Source organism: Podarcis erhardii, assembly GCF_964252035.2.
Source record: "Podarcis erhardii genome assembly, chromosome: 2".
Classification (NCBI taxonomy): Eukaryota; Metazoa; Chordata; class Lepidosauria; order Squamata; family Lacertidae; genus Podarcis; species Podarcis erhardii.
Window position 1 is genome coordinate 103,151,963 of NC_138498.1, and position 19,426 is coordinate 103,171,388.

General features: G+C 42.6%; 1 protein-coding gene across 12 annotated transcripts in view; it reads left to right on the forward strand.

Annotated features, from left to right (window-relative positions):
• CADPS (calcium dependent secretion activator) overlaps positions 1 to 19,426 on the forward strand; it is a 336,635-nt gene that overhangs the window by 146,753 nt on the left and 170,456 nt on the right. For all 12 annotated transcript variants that reach the window (XM_081852319.1, XM_081852323.1, XM_081852328.1 and 9 more), the window contains exons 7-8: positions 6,735 to 6,846; positions 13,712 to 13,851. In XM_081852319.1, coding sequence (XP_081708445.1) covers positions 6,735 to 6,846; positions 13,712 to 13,851 — 252 coding nt within the window. The remainder of the gene's footprint in view (positions 1 to 6,734; positions 6,847 to 13,711; positions 13,852 to 19,426) is intronic.

Here is a 19,426-nt window from a genome sequence, read left to right on the forward strand (position 1 = left end):
CAAAACATGGGTTACAAAACAAAACTGTTACATGGATTTAAAAACAACACAAACATTGGAAGCACAAATGGATCAAATCCAACTATGGAAATGAATTATTCTCAAACTGCATTACTGCAGGGAGCTGATTGTCAACATGCAAAACGTGTACACAAAGTGTTTCTGATCTTAAGTCATCAAATCAGGCCAAACTTGCTACGATTCTATTATTCCATGGCTGTTTCCAAGAGCTCAGATTTGAAGAAATCAGTATCAACCCAGCCGTTCAGGAAGAACAGCTTCTCACATGCATCCCAGTTCTTTTGAAAGGATGGCACTGGCCAAGAGGTTGTGTTTGTAATACAATTCTATCTGTGATGGGATCCATCTAGCTCCTGCCACTAAGGTTATCCAGGAAGACATGTTTAATGAATTTCTCAAGTTGTTTCACCATGAAGATGCAACAGTATGCAGATTCCCCCCCCCCCCATTAATCACATTAAGACTTATCTGTCCAATCTGAGCAATGTGACTGTGTTTCCCAGGTGTAAACATCTGGCTGCAATATGCAGCCAGCAGGTGGATATGAAATATTCTGTCCTTGCCTTGAATCAAGCTTCTGCATTACAATCCTTAGCTCATTCATGCGAATAATAAGCTTGTGAAGTCATTAATATTACCTTCCTTTTTTATTTTTTTTATTTTTACATTATGGGGAACTGAGACAATGTGAAGTGATAGTGACAAAGATTACTGACAGAATCTGTAGGCTCTCAAAGTCTACTTTGATTACCATAATTTCAGGCTGAGATGTGAGATTCATTCAAAGTTCTGACAAGTGAACAGATGGAGGGTCCATTTGATACTGGGAAGCCCCATGGCTCTTCACTTGTATAATCCTGGCTCATAAACAAATGAAATTACTAACGATAAAGGAAAAATCTACCTTTTAGCCTCTTCGCTTGTATAATCTGGCTCATAAACAAATTAAATTACTAATGATAAAACTATGGTATGTATAATTTCACCCACCTTCCTTTCTTTGTTTGATATTAAGTATGAAATATTTCTTTAGGAAACAAACCTTGAAAACAACTATTGCTGCACGCACACAAACACCATAGGTATCTACAGAGATTTTACTACAGTTTAACTGCTATATCTCTGTACTTAGTAGAAATCACTTCCTGAGGAATTCATGAATTCTCCAGGCAATACATTTCCCTCTCTCCCCAATCCAAGTGATTCACAAATCTATTTGCCAGAGACAGTAGTGGGACAACTGTATGAGTGCATCTACTGATAACAACACCTCGGTCAAACTCCTGTACCTTCAAATCCTATTGTCTGTCTTCAGCTGAATTCTACAACTGGTAGAATATTCCATGCCTATACTGCCCTCTGCTGGTTCTCCTAACTCCTTCAAGAACGAAATAAAAAAATTCCTTCCAGTAGCACTATAGAGACCAACTAAGTTTATTCTTGGTATGAGCTTTCATGTGCATGCACACTTCTTCAGATACACTGAAACAGAAGTCACCAGACCCTTATATATAGTGAGAGGGTGGGGAGGGGTATTACTCAGAAGGGTGGTGGGAATGGGTGATTGACTGATAGGTGTGGCAAACCTGTTGACGACTGTTAATGACTGCAGTTGGTCTTAAAGGAAAAAGCAAGGGGTGAGATAGCGAAAAATAGCTTTATCATGCATTTCCGTCCTTCAAGAATGGTTTAAATTTGATACTATTCCTCCTATTAATTTGTTGCATTTGTGAGGTGGGTCACTATTTCTTTTTTCCCCAAAAAAAACAAATACTGAGGTTGAAAAAAAAATCTTTATTTGCTCAAAGCATGTGAAAGTGCAAGTAGATAAATAGGTACCACTCCAGCGGGAAGGTAAACGGCATTTCTGTGCACTGCTCTGGTTCGCCAGAAGCGGCTTAGTCATGCTGGCCACATGACCCGGAAGCTGTACGCCGGCTCCCTTGGCCAATAAAGCAAGATGAGCGCCACAACCCCAGAGTCGGCCACGACTGGACCTAATGGTTAGGGGTCCCTTTACCTTTACCTTACCATACCATATATTTACACACACACACAAAGTCATTTCTCTCACTTTGGGCCTCATTTACTTGCATGGAACCTAGGAAATGGGGTGCCACTGTAGAGAATTTACAGAAGGTTAAAGAAGTAATGCAGCGCATTCAGCAACTGAGCCCAATAGTTTTGTCACTCCTGGGGGTGGAAAACCAATCTGGATGTTTTCAATCATTCATGCATAGATCACCAACCTAAAGTTAATTGAGACGGCTGTTATGCAGGCCTGCTGAAGGCTCTGTATCATAAGTAGCAAATACCGCATTCTGAGCGTCTGCAAATCTAGGAAACAGTGATATTCTATGGGTTAAGAAGCACACAGTGAGATATTGTCAAGGAAACAAACTGCTTAGAGCAATACTGCCTTTTCTGGCAGCCCTAAAATTAGTTTCACCATCTGTGTTTTGGTTTATATGCCTGCACACAGTCACATCCAACCATCTTTCCGTTGAATGCTGGCAACTTGAATGCACAATGTATGCTTTCCGTTTCCCTTTACTGCACCTATCTCAACTTCGAGGATTGCAGAAAAGGCAGCCATTCAATACAGAATGTAATTGGTCAGAACCATTTAAATGGTGATTTCAAACTTAGTGGGCTTGTAAATGTTCACTTTAGGTCGGGAGTGGAGAACCTGTGGCCTTCCAGATGTTGTTGGCCTACAACTTCTGTCATCCACAACTCCTAAGCTAGGCTTGGCTGGGGATGGTGGGAATTGGAGTCAACATCTGGAGGACCACAGATCCCTGCTTAAGGGGAATGTATCACATCCCACATAGTTTTTCAAATATTTTCTGTTTTTGATAAAGCCAAGACTTTTGAAACTTTCTTCTTCTCATGGTTTAAAATGCCAGACAGAGTTAATAGTCAGAAGTTTTAAAAAATACAATCTTAAAGATCAGAATCATTATGTACTTTTATTCGTACTTGTCAGTCCTTAGAGGTTAACCCACAATTACTTTTGTGCGCCACAAGGAGAGGGACTGAGTACAAGCTGTGTACCACACTGGAGATATTCGCACCACAAGTAGAAACATTTATGTCTAAAATTGCATTATGCACCACAGACCTCTGCAAGCAGAACAGCAAGCCTGTTTTCTCCGAGGTCCAACAGAGTGGACTGTTTCTCAAATAAATGCTGCATAGAGCCAGTGTAATCTGGGGAACCGGGTTCGCATCTCCGCTCCTCCACATGCAGCTGCTGGGTGACCTTGGGTCAGTCACACTTCTTTGAAGTCTCTCAGCCCCACTCACCTCACAGAGTGTTTGTTGTGGGAGAGGAAGGGAAAGGAGAATGTTAGCCGCTTTGAGACTCCTGAAGGGGAGTGAAAGGCGGGATATCAAATCCAAACTCTTCTTCTTCTAGGGTTGCATCCTAATAAACAGTGAAATCTCAAGCAGAAAGTAACAACACTTGAAACAGAGGCATCCCAGCCCCCCTCTTTAAATTGTAAATAAGTTTGGATTTGATGAGAAAGTACAGATAGTTTTTCTCCCAACAACTTCAGCATTTCTGAAAAGTATAAGCCACTAGTCCAAGAATGGGAAACCTATGGTTTGCCAGATGTTGCAGGACTACAACTCCTATCATGCCTGCCCACCGGCTTTGCTGGCTGAGGCTGATGGGAGCTGAAGTCCAACAGCGCCTGGAGGGCCACAGGTTCCCTGCTCAAGACCCACCATTATCCTTTGAGCCTTGCCTCTGGGCTGCAAAACAGGGCTCCTCCCTCCACCAACTCATGCAACGGAGTGCCCCTGTTTTCCTTTGGGAAACTGGAGGACATGAGGAAACAGGAGAGAGCTGGGCCACGATGTTCTTTATGGTGTCTCTTTACACAGAATGGCAATATTAAGGCTATTTCTCAAGATTTATTAAGCTGTAGGTGAGTTTCATTACGTGAGAGATGGGGAGAGGAGAGAACAGCCTACCTTCATGAGACCAAATGCACCGTTTGTTTTTAAAAAATAAAAATGTTAGCGCAGCTTGGAAGTTCGAGAAACAAAATTAAATGAGCTGTGAAGATTATTGAAAATCAATCACAGCCGTAATGAAAAGTTCCCTGTGTTCTCTCCAGAGCTAGAGAGTAGGATCCTGCTATGAATTGTTAAACTGGAATGAACCAATAAGGCAGAGAATGTTCTAAGTCCAGCATCCTGAACACTCCTCCTCTGACAAAAGTCCTCTGAAAGCTAAAGGATTTACAGGGTACCACAAGTGGCTCAGGATAAAGTGGACTGAATAGTATAAAATGTTAGTCATGCCCTGGTCACATCCAAATTGGACTACTGCAATGTATTCTTTGCGGGGCTGCCGTTGATGAGTGTTTGGAAACTCCAGCAGGTGCTCAGATGCTTCTCGAGGGCTTCCCTTTGGTATCTAGTTGGCCACTATGAGAACAGGATTCTGGACTAATAATAATAATAATAATAATAATAATAATAATAATAAAGTTATTTATATCCCGCCCTCCCCAGGCGGAGCCGGGCTCAGAGCGGCTAGCAGCAATAAAAGTAACACAGCATTCTAAAATCAATATTCTAAAATCAATTCAAAATCAAATGGCAACCACTGGGCCAGAGTTCTACAAGGATCACCACAGGAGGGGGGCAGACTGTCTATTGGCCTGATTCAACAGAGCTCTTATGTTCTTATCTGTTACCTTCTGTCCAGCTTCTCCTCTTCTTCCCCCCCCCACCCTCTGCTACACTGCCCAAAAAACCAAATTGTATTTAACAAATTTTTGGCATCATCATCATCATAAATTTTTATTTATACCCCACCCTCCCCAGCCAGGGCCGGGCTCAGGGCAACTAACACCAAATGTGAATTACAATAAAACGTAATAAAAACAACAACAAACAGTTAATTAAAATACAACTTAAAATACAGCTTAAAATACAGCCTCATTTTAGTAATAGCCCATAAATCAAGACCATAAAGAGAGGAAGCACTAGAACTGGCCATTCTGATGTTTTTGCCATCCTTCTTTGGCATCCTGGCATCCAACTGTATACACAGATAGAGTGGGGGTACTGGGCTCAACATTAAGCCCTGACCCCGAGATTGTGCTGTTGGCACTGTGGCCTAAACCACTGAGAGTCTTGGGCTTGCCAGTCAGAAGGTCAGCGGTTCAAATCTGCACGACGGTGGCGAGCTCCCGTTGCTCTGTCCCAGCCTCTACCAACCTAGCAACCTAGCAACCTAGTGTGGTGTAGTGGTTGAGAGCGGTAGTCTCGTAATCTGGGGAACCGGGTTCGGAACTCCGCTCCTCCACCTGCAGCTGCTGGGTGACCTTGGGTCAGTCACACTTCTTTGAAGTCTCTCAGCCCCACTCACCTCACAGAGTGTTTGTTGTGGGAGAGGAAGGGAAAGGAGAATGTGAGCCGCTTTGAGACTCCTGAAGGGGAGTGAAAGGCGGGATATCAAATCCAAACTCTTCTTCTCTTCTTCTAGCAGTTCAAAAGCATACCAGTGTGAGTAGATAAATCGTTACCACTGTGGCGGGAAGGTAAATGGCTTTTCTGTGCACTCTTGTTTCTGTCACGGTGTTCCATTGCGCCAGAAGTGGTTTAGTCATGCTGGCTACATGACCCGGAAAGTTTTCTGTGGACAAACACCAGCTCCCTCCGCCTGAAGTGAGGTGAGCGCCACACCCCATAGTCACCTTTGACCAGTGGCGTAGCGTGGGGGGTGCAGGGGGGGCCGGCCGCACCGGGCGCAACATCTGGGGTTAGGGCAAATCCACGGGTTAGGGGGCGCAAATCCACGGGTTGGGGGCGCAAATCCATGGGTTAGGGGGCGCAAATTACTTGCCTTGCCCCGGGTGCTGACAACCCACGCTACGCCACTGCCTTTGACTGGTCTTAACTGTCCAGGGGTCCTTTACCTTACCTGTGCTGTTTTTTCCTCGGCCCACACCCAATAAGGTGAATGTCTGCCAATGGGGAACCTTTTGCCTCTGTGAAGGATCCCCACACAAGTCAGAACCCTGGAAGAGGCAACCTTGCTGTATCCATGTTGGTTCTAATGCTGAGTGATACCTGAGCAGGCCTCTTGTGCTCCTAGATGCCTCTTTTACTAGACTCCTATTGTCTGCAACCACTCTGCTATTTCAGTAATGGGAGACAGGCAGGGCTTTTTTTTCCAGCTGGAACTTGCCAGAACTCAGTTCTGGCCCCTCTCAGGTGGGCGCCATTGGAAATTTGGGGAGAACAAGGGTTCATGATGAGTTACGGCACCTCTTTCTCTAGAAAATTAGCAGTAGCAGACAGGTAAGTATCCAGGTGGCTCTGCAACTTCTGTGCGAAGTTTCAGTGCTAAATTATGTTCATCGGGTTTATTTTACTCACTTGCAAAAATAAATAAAAGCGCATTTGTGTATCTGTGGCGCGTGCGGATGTGTGTGTTCTTCGAGCTTTTGCTTCGTGCTATTCTGTTGCCTTCCCAGAGGAAGCTTTGTGATATTGCAGAGTTGTTGTCTTACAGTTTTTCTTACCAACTTAATTAATTAGCACAATGTCACTCCTGTTGCTTTTTTAATGCCTAAGACAGTTGGTGACATTTGCATTAACCTTTTCCACCCCGAGGTGACGGGGCTGGGTTGGCAGACTGCGTTTCTTGCCTCATGCTTTTTTTTCCATCTTGGATGTTTTCACAGATGGGGGACTCAAGGTGACTTTAGCACGACACACGCCCTTCCAGCAGTCAAGGTGAAGCTGTTTACCGAGAGCACCGGCGTGCTGGCTTTAGAAGACAAAGAACTCGGGCGGGTAAGGGCAGCGATGCTTCTTCAGCTTTGCTTTGCAGGAGGAGGAAAACCCCGCCACCCATCAGGGGTAGCGGTTTTATGAACCCAGGTCGCAAAAGAACACAGGCTTTCTAACCCGCAGTGCTGCAAATTAGAACATTTCATCTCTGGCATAGCTTTTTAAGAACTGCAGCCTACTGAATGTCCCCAGACAAGGAAGTACTGTATTTTTCGCTCTATAAGACACACCAGACCACAAGATGCACCTAGTTTTTGGAGGAGGAAAACAAGAAGAAAAAAAATTCTGAATCTCAGAAGCCAGAACAGCAAGAGGGATCACTGCACACTGAAAGCAGCAATCCCTCTTGCTGTTCTGGCTTCTGTGATAGCTGCGCAGCCTGCATTCGCTCCATAAGACGCACACACATTTCCCCTTTTTAGAAGGGAAAAAGTGAGTCTTATAGAGCAAAAAATACGGTAATATTGGCAGTTGTTGGGAAAGCACATAAAACACATAAATGCACATTTGCAGAACAGAAAAGGAGGACAGAATTTGTTCTAGAGCTAAAAGACAAGCTTTCTGGGCTGGGAAAGAAGGAGCTAGATTGGTTCCTTGTAAGCATCACAATCACTAAAGAATTTCAGAGAGGAGATTGGTTGAAGTCTTTGTTTCAAATAAAGTGTGGTGTGTGTCGCACATAGAATCATAGAATTGTAGAGCTGGATGAGACCCCCGAGGGAATCTGTTCCACGGTTGAACAGCTCTTACCGTCAGAAAGCTATTCCTGGTGTTTAGTCGGAATCTCCTTTCTTATAGCTTGAAGCCATTATGTCTAAATTGTTGGTGCACAGCTACACACCCAATTAGACATAACCACAAAAGGTGGGTTAGAGGCCACCAGTGGGCCTTAGCACCTCCTCACTCACCTGACCCATCTCCTGGTTGGGCTGGCAAAAGCACCAGCGACTAGGGATGGGGGAGAAATCCAAGGCAGTTCATATTTAATGCCAAACCGACGTAATTTGCACTTTCTGAAACAATATTCGAACTGAAACCCAGCCATCCTTCAAAATTTCACACATTTCCAAATTTTGCAGTAAAGTTCTCTGGCCAAGTAATGCATTTATTAGGGTAAATAAAAATGCAGATATTAGTGAACATAACATACCAAAATCTTGTTAGGCGAAATTGCTTTGCAAAGATGTGTCTATTGTACAAAATTGCACACGAATATGTGTATAATAGAAGAAAATCACACTAAAATATACACGAATATGTGTATAATAGGAAAAAAATCACACTAAAATATTGATGAATTCTCGTGAGGCCAAAGGGGGTGTTGGAGGAACTTAGGAGGAGAGGTAAAAGATGAATTTCTTTTAAAATCAGTTTAATAATAACACACTGGGAATAGAAAGGAAGGGGATAAGAAAGGACAGCTCTTACAGGAGAAAAATGTATGTGTGAAAGGAGCAGGGAGGAGGGATAAAAGAAATTGGCAGTTGCAGGGGGCTAAGGTGTAATTTAAAAGAGAAAAGAAGAAATGGCAATGAATGAGTAAAAATGCTTTGAGAGGAATAGGGAGAGCAAAAAATATAAAATAAAGAAACCTATTCCACTTAAAGCATATTCTGTCTAAAACAGGGACACTGACTCACAATATCTATGAGAAAAGCTGAACTATGGAACTCTTCACCACAAGGAAACTGCTGTGGCAAAGAATTTAGCCATTTCAAAAGAGGGCTTTTGTACAGGGATCAGTAGAAAATGATGTCACTAATTGCCAGATGACCCATCTGCCTCCATTTTGTGACTGGCTGTGCCCCTGCACTACCATTTTGTGTCCAGTTGTCCTCAGTAATCTTTAGTCATCTCCAGCGGGCCCCAGGAGTAGAAATTCTGAGAACCCCTGATTTAAGAGCTTACTATAAATGTGGTAGCCGAATTTGTAGGATGTATCTGTCACCACACTTAGGGACAAGGCTTCAATGAAGTACACTTTATTTAAAAATAAGAAATAAATGGAGAGCACAGCAATGGACAATTTAAAAAGATAATATACAAGCACTGCTGCCGTAACTTCAGGAAAATTGGTGGGAGATGTGAAATTAAGTCTCCCTAGTCCACACTTCAGCTCACGAGTGATGGGTAAGCTATCTTGGCTACATGCTTTAACCTGCCTTGTCTAACAGAAGATGCTGAACACTGATCCTTAATTTCTCTTTTACCTATTCAAAGAGATATTTTAGTTCAGGCAAGCTATTGCAATGAAGAAAAGAAGGATGAAAAATCAAGTCAGATCCTCTTCACACATTGCCACCAGTCAATGCAAGCCTCTTCCAGGTGTTTGTTTTAGAGTAGAGATAGGTAAAGGTAAAGGGACCCCTGACCATTAGGTCCAGTCGTGGCCGACTCTGGGGTTACGACACTCATCTCGCTTTATTGAACCAGAGCAGCGCACGGAAACGCCGTTTACCTTCCCGCTGGCGCAGTACCTATTTATCTACTTGCACTTGGACGTGCTTTTGAACTGCTAGGTTGGCAGGAGCAGGGACTGAGCAACAGGGATTCGAAACGCCAACCTTCTGATCGGCACGTCCTAGGCTCTGTGGTTTAACCCACAGCGCCACCCGCGTCCCTATAAGAGTAGAGATGGGATTGCCTAAATTGTAAGGCTGTTAAAATTTACCTGAGCTTCAGCTAACTTGTGTTGCAGACATACAAAGCTGCAGACTGTCCTGGAAAATACTTCACCTTAACAGCCCGGGACAGGAGGATCTGCTGTTGGGGATTGATTATGTGATGTCAGCTGGATGATCAGTAAATAATTTAGCATGCTAAATTTGGCAACAGAGCCCCTGCTGAATTAACTGCAGCTTGCCCTTTTCTCCCCCCTCCCAGCTGCTAAGGTTCATAACACTAATTCCCCTTTTTGTGATTCAGCTTGTTCCCCGGTGCTATCAGCTACACACAGAGTGCTCCTGAATGTTCCTTCTCTGTTGCTTTATGACACTTCAGTTAGTCATCATTGATTTCCCCCCTCGCTCTCTCCAGAGCCTGCAGCTGCACAATTTGTCTTGGTGGCAGACATAATTGCCAATGAATTCTATGTCTGCCTCTGCTTTCTCTTCACTCACTCCCCTCACACACACTCTAAGCATGAATTTGGACATCTGTGTCTTTAAACAGGAGGTCCTTTTAAGGTGCAGAGACTGAGAGATGCCTTTACTATTAAAGGCGTCTTCACTTCCCCTCAGCTATGAGAGGAGTGTCTCCCACAGTGGGCAGAAGGCGTCTCTGTCTTACCCCTGATGAACAGACAAGTAGGTGTGTTTAGAGATTTGTTTTTATTTATTCCAAGAGAGAATTATGCCCATGGTTTAGCATTTCAAATAAATACAGCCCAGGTTTTTTTTGCAGATGAGTGAAGGAAGAAAATAGTGCCCCAAAGGTAGCAGTCTAAAGTAGAATGAAGCCCCAAAGGAGAAAACCCCAAAGGTGTTCTTGAGACCAAGTCTGTGCTTGATTAGAACTTAAAATATTTCAACTGTAGCTCAGCGGCTATCCCAATGCCTCCCATTTAGCTGTAGCAATAACGGCAAAAAGCAATAATGTCCACAAGCCACAAATCATTGTTCCATGAAATCTGAGAAGAATGGGCATTTGGTTTTTCTAACAGCCCAATCCCATAGTGTCCATGCATGTTTGGGGAGCCATGAAGGCTCAATAAGCTTCTTTCTGTTCCCTGCCTGAGACTGCAAATATGGTGGGTGTAATGGCCCTTGGGCATGATTTATATAGAGACTGAGCTTACCTGCTCGGTTTGCAGCCAACTCCTAGGCTCTCCTCTCCAAGAAACCCAGTGGAGCTTCCAGAACCTTAACCGGGGGTTCTTTACTACTACCAAACAAGAGAAACCCCTTGCTTCTAAGGAGCTGCATGGCACACTGCCTCAGCTCAAAGGACTGTACCAAGAGGCACTGATGGCTTGATTTATTGCATTTATATCCTACCTTTTTATCCAAGGAGCTTAAGGTGGCACACATGGTTCTCCCCTTCCACACTTAATCCCAATTTAACCTCCCCTGTGAAGTAGGTTAGGCTGAAAGGCAATGACTGGCCCAAGCTTTGTGGTGAAATGGGGATTTGAACCCCAGTCTCCCAGGTCCTAGTCCGACAAACCTGACCACTATACCACACTGGCAGAAGGCAGACAATCTTGAAGCTATCTGAAATATGTGTGTGTTGTTAAGTAGAAGTTGCAGCACAGTTTTCTGCTGGAGTTGCATTTGGGTTGCAAGTTGTGTAGGCCTGAGCTTTGTTGTTGTTTAGTTGTTTAGTCATGTCCGACTCTTCGTGACCCCATGGACCAGAGCACACCAGGCACTCCTGTCTTCCACTGCCTCCCGCAGTTTGGCCAAACTCATGCTGGTAGCTTTGAGAACACTGTCCAACCATCTCGTCCTCTGTCGTCCCCTTCTCCTTGTGCCCTCCGTCTTTCCCAACATCAGGGTCTTTTCCAGGGAGTCTTCTCTTCTCATGAGGTGGCCAAAGTATTGGAGCCTCAGCTTCAGGATCTATCCTTCCAGTGAGCACTCAGGGCTGATTTTCTTAAGAATGGATAGGTTTGATCTTCTTGCAGTCCATGGGACTCTCAAGAGTCTCCTCCAGCACCATAATTCAAAAGCATCAATTCTTCGGTGATCAGCCTTCTTTATGGTCCAGCTCTCACTTCCATACTTCACTACTGGGAAAACCATAGCTTTAACTATACAGATCTTTGTCAGCCTGAGCTAGACGTGTCCATTATTCTGATATGTTTAGAAGAGGAACAATTGACCAAATGCAGCTACTAACAGGCAGCTCACAAACAAGTGTATTCCATTTGAATTGTGAATGAAACTTAGGCTCAAGATACTGTTGGTCTCCACAGGAGATTGTTGGGGTCAGTTGCCACCAAGAGTAATCAGTTCTTACTCGGCATGGAGCTTGTGTAGGAAAGAACTTTTAATTGGGTAGCCATAGCAGGGTGGCGCCCTCTAAAGTTTTTATGTTTTGGATAACTTTAAAAAAGAAAAGGAAAAAATATGCTATGTTATTTTTAACTTGGCAAAGAAAATATTCATTTAACATAATAATTTGCTGAAGTCAGACGACTCGGAGGAAGCATTCAGTGATTTGAGCTGCATATTTAAACAGAAATTAGGTCTGTTGCTGCAATCGGTGCTTGAGATGTTTTAATCCCATTAGAGAAATAAAAAAGGTATAGTCTGTTGAATCAGCAGCAGAGTTCAAGATCGATGGAATATTAGGAAGATGAAGTTGTGTGTCAGTATTAGGCAAATACAGCTAGTCAGGAAAAAGATAGAAATCATCTGAGTAATGAGAGTACGTGCCCTTAAAGGTTAATGCATTAGGAGGAGATTAATCCTGCTGCAGAATAATAAGAAGCTTAATAATGAGATTTTACCTCCTGAGTCATTGGAACAAGCTGAAATGGAAAACAGAGGTGCCAAAAGTAAAAAATGATAAAAACATGTCTTTACTCTTCAAGAACCCAAACAGGAAAACAAATAATATATCAGAAACAAGATACAGAATAAACCCCCAGGGGGGCAGGGAGGGTATTAATTAAACCGTGGATAGTTTTCCTGAGATATTTTTAATTGTGTCAAAGCACACACCTCGGAATCATCTCCTTAACCTTCCATAGCTTTTTATAAGATGTTATCATTTCCTTAACCTTTTCATCCTCTTCAAATATTTTAAAGAGTTCTCATTCCATTAGCTTACAGTGTAGCTTAAACTTTAGCTTTATCTTATTCAGTAAAATGAACCTCTCTCCCTTCACATCGTTTTTCATCTTTTTATGCTACCACAACCAAAAGCTGCCATTATATATTAGCATACTAGAAGTCATACTTGGTGTTTTATAAAAAAAACCCCACCCTCTTTTTGGTATATTTAAAAACATTCACTCTTATAGCAAATTCTGACTGCGCCTAATACAAGACTCAGTGGTCCATGGTACAACCATACTTTGAAGGTTGTGTACAGTTTGGGTAACCACACCTCTGTGGGGTGAGCGGGTTGCCTCAGAGGCAGAAGAAAAGAAATTTCCAATCCCATTCCAGTGGGTTTCCCCTTCCTCAGCTCCCCAGTAAAACAATCCAATTGGGAACCATAGAAACAGGCAAAAGAAATCACTTTGGATATGGAAAAGAATGGAATAGGGTGGGGATTTTGTTTAGTGACATCACCAGGGCCTGCTCCCTGTGACATCACCGGGGCCCAAACTGAGACCTAGGGGTGGGCCCCAAACTCTTAGGGCCTGGGATGCTCCTGACTAGACATCCCTATGGCAGAGGTGTGTACATACAGGAGCAGACAATCGGGAGAGGAATCTTGTCAGTCAATATTGCAAGAGTAACCTTCTGGAGCCTTGATGGCGGATGGTGCCAGAAGCAAAACTGGGTGAAGCTTGAAGTGGCTCTTATCTTTGTAGAAAAGGCTACATTACAGCCAGACAAAAGCCACAGATTTCTATACAAATGCACACACTTATTCACACATAAATACACATATCTTCCAAACAGGCAAGCAAGAGTCTGATGACATGTTCCAGCCGGGTAAGGGCTTGTCCTGGAGTTGGTGGGACATGGCATAGCCTAGAGAAATGGTAAATTCTGGGGTCCAGAAAGGCCTGGAGGGTTGCATTTCGCCCCAGCCTGCTTTAAATACTGAGACCCAAAGCCAACACGTTGAACTCAGCCCAGAAACACTGCAAAAGTCAAGAATGAATTGTGTTTCTCTCTCAGTATCTCTGCACTCTCTGTTCTCTCTAAACCTCACCATACTAAAAATCTCTCTTCTTTGTCTCCTTCAGGTCGTTCTTCATCCTACACCCAACAGCCCCAAGCAATCAGAATGGCACAATATGGTTGTTTCCAAAAACTGTCCTGATCAGAACCTGAAAATCAAACTTGCAGTCCGAATGGATAAACCTCAAAACATGAAGCACTCTGGGTAAGTAGTTTGGCATCCGTCATTTTTCTTCCTGGCGCTACAGGGGGCGAGACAGATGTGGCTTTGCCTTCCTCCTCCTTGGTTTACATACGGTTAAAAGATGATTCAATGGATCTCGGCTAATCATTTCAAAGATAATCACCACATTTAAAAAATAGTAATAATAATATTTTTAATGACTTAAATTAAATGCCTTGTGTAAACCACCCTAATATTTTAGTTCTAATTAGCCCTGCTTTCCCTCCACCCCAGAGCTTTTGGGAAATTTGCCTTTAATTTGTGACATGACAGGATATGACAACCTCCATTTAAAGAATGACAGTTTGTTTTAATAAGTAATAGTTGGTTTATTCTGCAGATGTGTAGAGCTAAAAACTAAGTCTGTACAGAATTCACCAGGAATTTTGTTCTGTTTGTGTGTGAGAGACAGAAATAAACAAGGAAATTGCCCCATTTGTATTGTGCTGCTGTTTTGTCGCTATGATTTGTATAGCACTCTTTATCCATAGAACTCAGGGCAGTTCACAACGTAATACAAAAACACAAAATACATAATAAAAATACAAACCAGTAGTCTCCCCTCCCAAAACACATTTAAAAGGGCCTCAGATGTCAACCAGCCAAAGCCCTGAATGAAGAAGAATGTTTTCACCTGGTACCTAAAGGTGTATAATGAAAGCCCCAGCTGAATCTCCTTGGGGAGAGCATTCCACAGATGGGGAGCCACCACAGAAAAGACTTGTTCTCATGTTGCCACCCTCTGGACCTTTCATGGAGGAGGCACACAAAGAAAAGCCTCAGAGGATGATCTCAGCCAGATGGGTGGGGTATAAATATATTATTATTATTATTATTATTATTATTATTATTATTATTATTATTATTATATCCCAATTGCTCAATGTCAGAAACACACATGCTTGGTCCCGCCACCGCCACTGCCACCCCAATTGGACGGAGAATGAAAAGACCACAGCAATCATTGTCATATCTTGTAAAAATCATCGCCATATCTTGATTTGCTTGATGTGTATGTTTCTTACATTGTATTTTCAAAATAATAGTCTCGTTGCTGTGTGGTAAGAACATTAACAGAAACTGTCAATTATTATTTACAGGGAGTTGTAAATCTTTTCTATATTTTGCAAATGTACTATTTTATTAAAATCCTCTGGAAGACTGCATGACGATGGTACAGTTAGGAGCAAAAGAAGCTAATACAGCAGAAAGTAATTTCTCTTGTTACAATACAATTTGGATGTAAACTATTCAATAACCTACTTTCACCAGGAAGTATTTCATCTCTGCTTTTTCACTTTTCCTCATTTCCAACCTGAGAAGTAGGACAGTTAGAAAGTTCCTTGCCCAAATCCATCTAGTAAATGCTTGGCAAAGCATAAATTTGAACTTCTTTCTAGTTAAAACACCCTCTGCATTAAGTTATCTCCTGTAGGAAAATCTTCTACTTGTTATCCATAAAAACCTGCCCTAAATTACAGTTCCAGAGTCTATTCTATAGTAAAAATAAATAAGTAAGGCCAATATAGTGACATGTATGCATGACAATTGGGGACCAGTCCTACTAGATCAAGCAGCCCTGCTAGACCTAGCATTCAATTAATTCCCACCCCCCTTGTTTAGAAATATTTCTGGGCACGCCAGGAATATGCAGCTGACCAATCTGAGATTTAGATCACCCTTTGTAGATAGTCATTCAGCAATATTTCATTTCTTTAGAAGCTTCTGAGTGTAACTCTCCTAATTAGCTTTGGCTTTTTGTCACAGTTCCTTTTGACTCGCAGTTGATTCTGAAGTCTTCAGTACATTTAAATGATTAAGCCATCTGCCCTGTTCTTACAAATTTTGATGCTCCAGACCTCTCCAAAGTCAATTACAATTTCCCCACTAACTTCAGAGGACTTTTGTTCAAGCCATAAATAATGCATCCTAGAATGTTTCTGCTAAATTATGCATAATTGTACAGCATGTAGGCCAAGTGCCTGTCAGTTTTGTCTGCATAGATTTAGGCTTGATTTAAATGTGACACAGGAGGTCAAGAAGAATTTTCCCGGGTTGCAGGGGCTCAGCATCTCATTTAAACCTGGCCTTTATATGTGCACTGAGGGCTTTGCCAGCAATGCACACTCGGGCACAGGGACCTGGTTTAGGCAAGGTACGCAGGCAATTTCTTCTTGCCCGCTTGGCATCACATTTAAATCAACCTTTGGAGACAAATTTGAATTCATGGGACTGTCAGAGCTTCCTCACACTTTTCTGTTCTTTGCACCTTTAAAGCAGCGTAAAGGGCAGCGCAAATATTTTTCAAATGGCAAGAACCCTCCTCTGATTCCCAAATATCACTGAGCCTGATCACATGACATCTTTACCCATATTCAACCCCTGCAAATGGAGGGTACACTTTCTTTCTCTGTCCACCCAGCATACCGTATTTTTCTGTGTGCCCCCTATTTGGGGGGGGGCTCCAATTTAAGAAAATGAGGGGGGGAGAGATGGCCCAAAGTTGCTGAGCTTTTTTGGGGGAGTGCCAAAAATCACTCACCAGACGGACAAACGCTGCCAATCGCACGCATCACAAAAGCCGCACAGCGTCTGCCCGCCACCAACAGCAGCCAGCAATTGCACGCACAATTGCCACAGCAGAAGCCAGTCTGCACCAGGCCTTGCCATAGTCACCAATCACAAACCTTATGGACACAGCAGCAGCCAATCCACACCAGCCCTTGCCGCAGCCACCGGTCACCCACCCAGTCGCCACTGACAACCTCCTGCTCGCAGCTGCAACTGAACTCACGTCCCCCCTCTGCACTATCCATGTATAAGACGACGAGCCCCAATTTTGAACATTATTTAACAGTAAAAAAAAAAACCTTGTCTTATACATGGCAAAGTACAGTACTTGTCCCACTGCCAGTCCTTTTGGATACCCACATATGGACTTAAATGTTCGTAAGTATCTGGTGTTGCATGCATTAGGAAACCTATCTGGGAGAAGAAAAACTCTGAGCTTAAACCTCTGCTGCCTTGCCAGACATCTTCAGGACGGGGGCGGGGGGGGAGGCTAAGAAGTAAACCTTACACAAATCCAGAGTGGAGTCCCTAAGATGGTTGGATGGTGCCTTGTCAGACCCTCCAAGTGTCCCTATTTTCCAGATTTGCAGAAGCCATCCCTGCTTCTGCTTTGATCCTGGAATGTCCCACTTTTCATTAGGACCTCCCTATTTTAATTGGAGAAATGCTGGAGGGTATGGTAGGATGCCCCTATTTTCACTGGAGAAATGTTGGAAGCGATGGAGTTAACCGACCCCAAAACCATCTGAAGAGAGCCCTGTATAGTGAAGTTTTTTGAGGTTTAATGTTTCATTATGTTTTTTTGTTAATATGTTGGAAGCCACCCAGATTGGCTGGGGCAACCCAGTCAGATGGGTGGAGTATTATTATTATTATTATTATTATTATTATTATTATTACTATTATTATTACAGTCAGACCTTGGTTGTCGAACCTAATCCGTTCCGGAAGACTGTTCGACTTCCGAAACGTTTGACAACTGAAAACTGAAAGTGGAAACCTCAATACAATAGGGAAACTCAAAATGGAAGCCATGTAGCATGTTCGGCTTCCAAAAACCATTCGAAAACCGGAGCATTCACTTCTGGGTTTTCGGCATTTGGGAGTCGAAACGCACGATAACAGAGGCGTTCGGGAACCGAGGTTTAACTGTATTATGATTACTGAATAGTCCCTATTTTCATCAGAGAAATGTTGGAGGTTATGCCTTGTACGCCTCCTTCTGACAACCCCTGCAGCTAAGCTGATGCCAAATGTATTTCTCTGCTTTTGTTTGGACCACATCAGTGAGACTGGCGGGGGGAGGCGTGTATTCTCATCTGGGCAGCCCTAGGACCTCCATACACACTGCCCAGGCTTGTGCCCCGGGGAAGACACTTCAGTGTGGCTAACGCGGTGGTTTGACTTTACCCACTTTCAACAGATGGATGCTAACAAACAAACAAAATTCATATTCAGCCATTTCACACACACACACATGGACATAAAGTGGTGTTGGAGGTGATGAGACATTTGTGCTGGGTGAGCAGGAGCGATAAGAACACTGTTATTGCTCAATACATCAAGATCTGGTCAGATCTGGGTAAAGTTATAATCGAATCCAGCCCCATAGTCCAGCCCCACTACTGTTTTTCTGGTGTCCTAATTAGCAATAAGAGTGTAAGAGTTACTTGCTGGACCGTCAATTCCAGGATTCTTTCCCCTAAAGTGAACCATGTGAAGATCATAGGCAAAGTATGATACAATAGTCTCACCCTGTAATCAGAGGTACATTGACTCCAATAATACAGGCTATAGTTATGCCTCAGGTATCCTTTTTATTTTTAAGGATTCTATCAGCGCATGCTGTGATAATACATTCTATCATTTAATTCATCATACTCGCAAAGCTCACACAGAGAGTGCTGTCATATCTGCTGCTGCTGAACAGAGTTATGCCCACAAACTAATATACCAAAGTAGGTCAAAGAATGAAAGTAGATTTAAGCCAAAATGGGTATTTTTCTCAAGTATTTTTACCTCTTCCTTCTTTCAGTTACTTTTCAGGAGCAGGGCAAATGTATTAAAATCATAGCTCCCTGCAAAACAACTATTCAGAGTGATGGTTACTGCTTTCATTCTGAATTGGCTTTAGGAGATGACCGCATAACCAATTCTGATTGGCTATATAATGTCATAATGGTTAAATAATGTCATGATGTGTTAATTGTGTGGTAAAGATGGCCTGCATAAAGCATAAAAAACAATAAATATTTACAGAAAACATAAACAAAACTTTTTTCACACCCTATCGCATATAATGTTAATATATTTCTGAAGTATCGTATGCTCTCCTTTTAACAGACCCTCATAGCTGATTTGCAGTAAAATTCTCCTCATCACTTGATACAATGATATAAATCATATCAAATGTATCCATATTTTCAACACTTTGTGTTGAAAATGATCATGAAGCAAGATAGCAAAATGCTGCAGCAATCGCAACACAAAAATATTTTTTCTTGCTTTGGCCATATCCACACTTTCAACACTTGAAGCATATTTATAAATTCTTCAGTAACCCCTCAGTTTCCATGTGGGTTGAGTTATGGGGATATCACCTAAAGCCAAAATTGCATATAATCAAAACACATTGGGTGCAATGTGTTCCTGGACACCCACCCCTTTTATGTTTTTTTTAAAAATATTTATATTGTCAAGTGCATAAAGCTGAATCTACACAAGATAAATGTGCACAAGTTGTGGGCTTACTGTACACACAGGTCCGACTATACAAATGTTCATTCTTTGAGCATTTCACTTATCCAAACATGATGAATTAGTATCCAAACCTCGCCATACACACTACAGATTCAGATAGCCAAACAGCTGGATCTGCATGTAGTACTATAAACAAATAAGTAGACATAAACAAGCTTTACTTTTTGTGTTTTGTTTCGCCAGAAACTGTGGTAGAAGGAAGAGATCAAGCAAATAAGAGAGCATT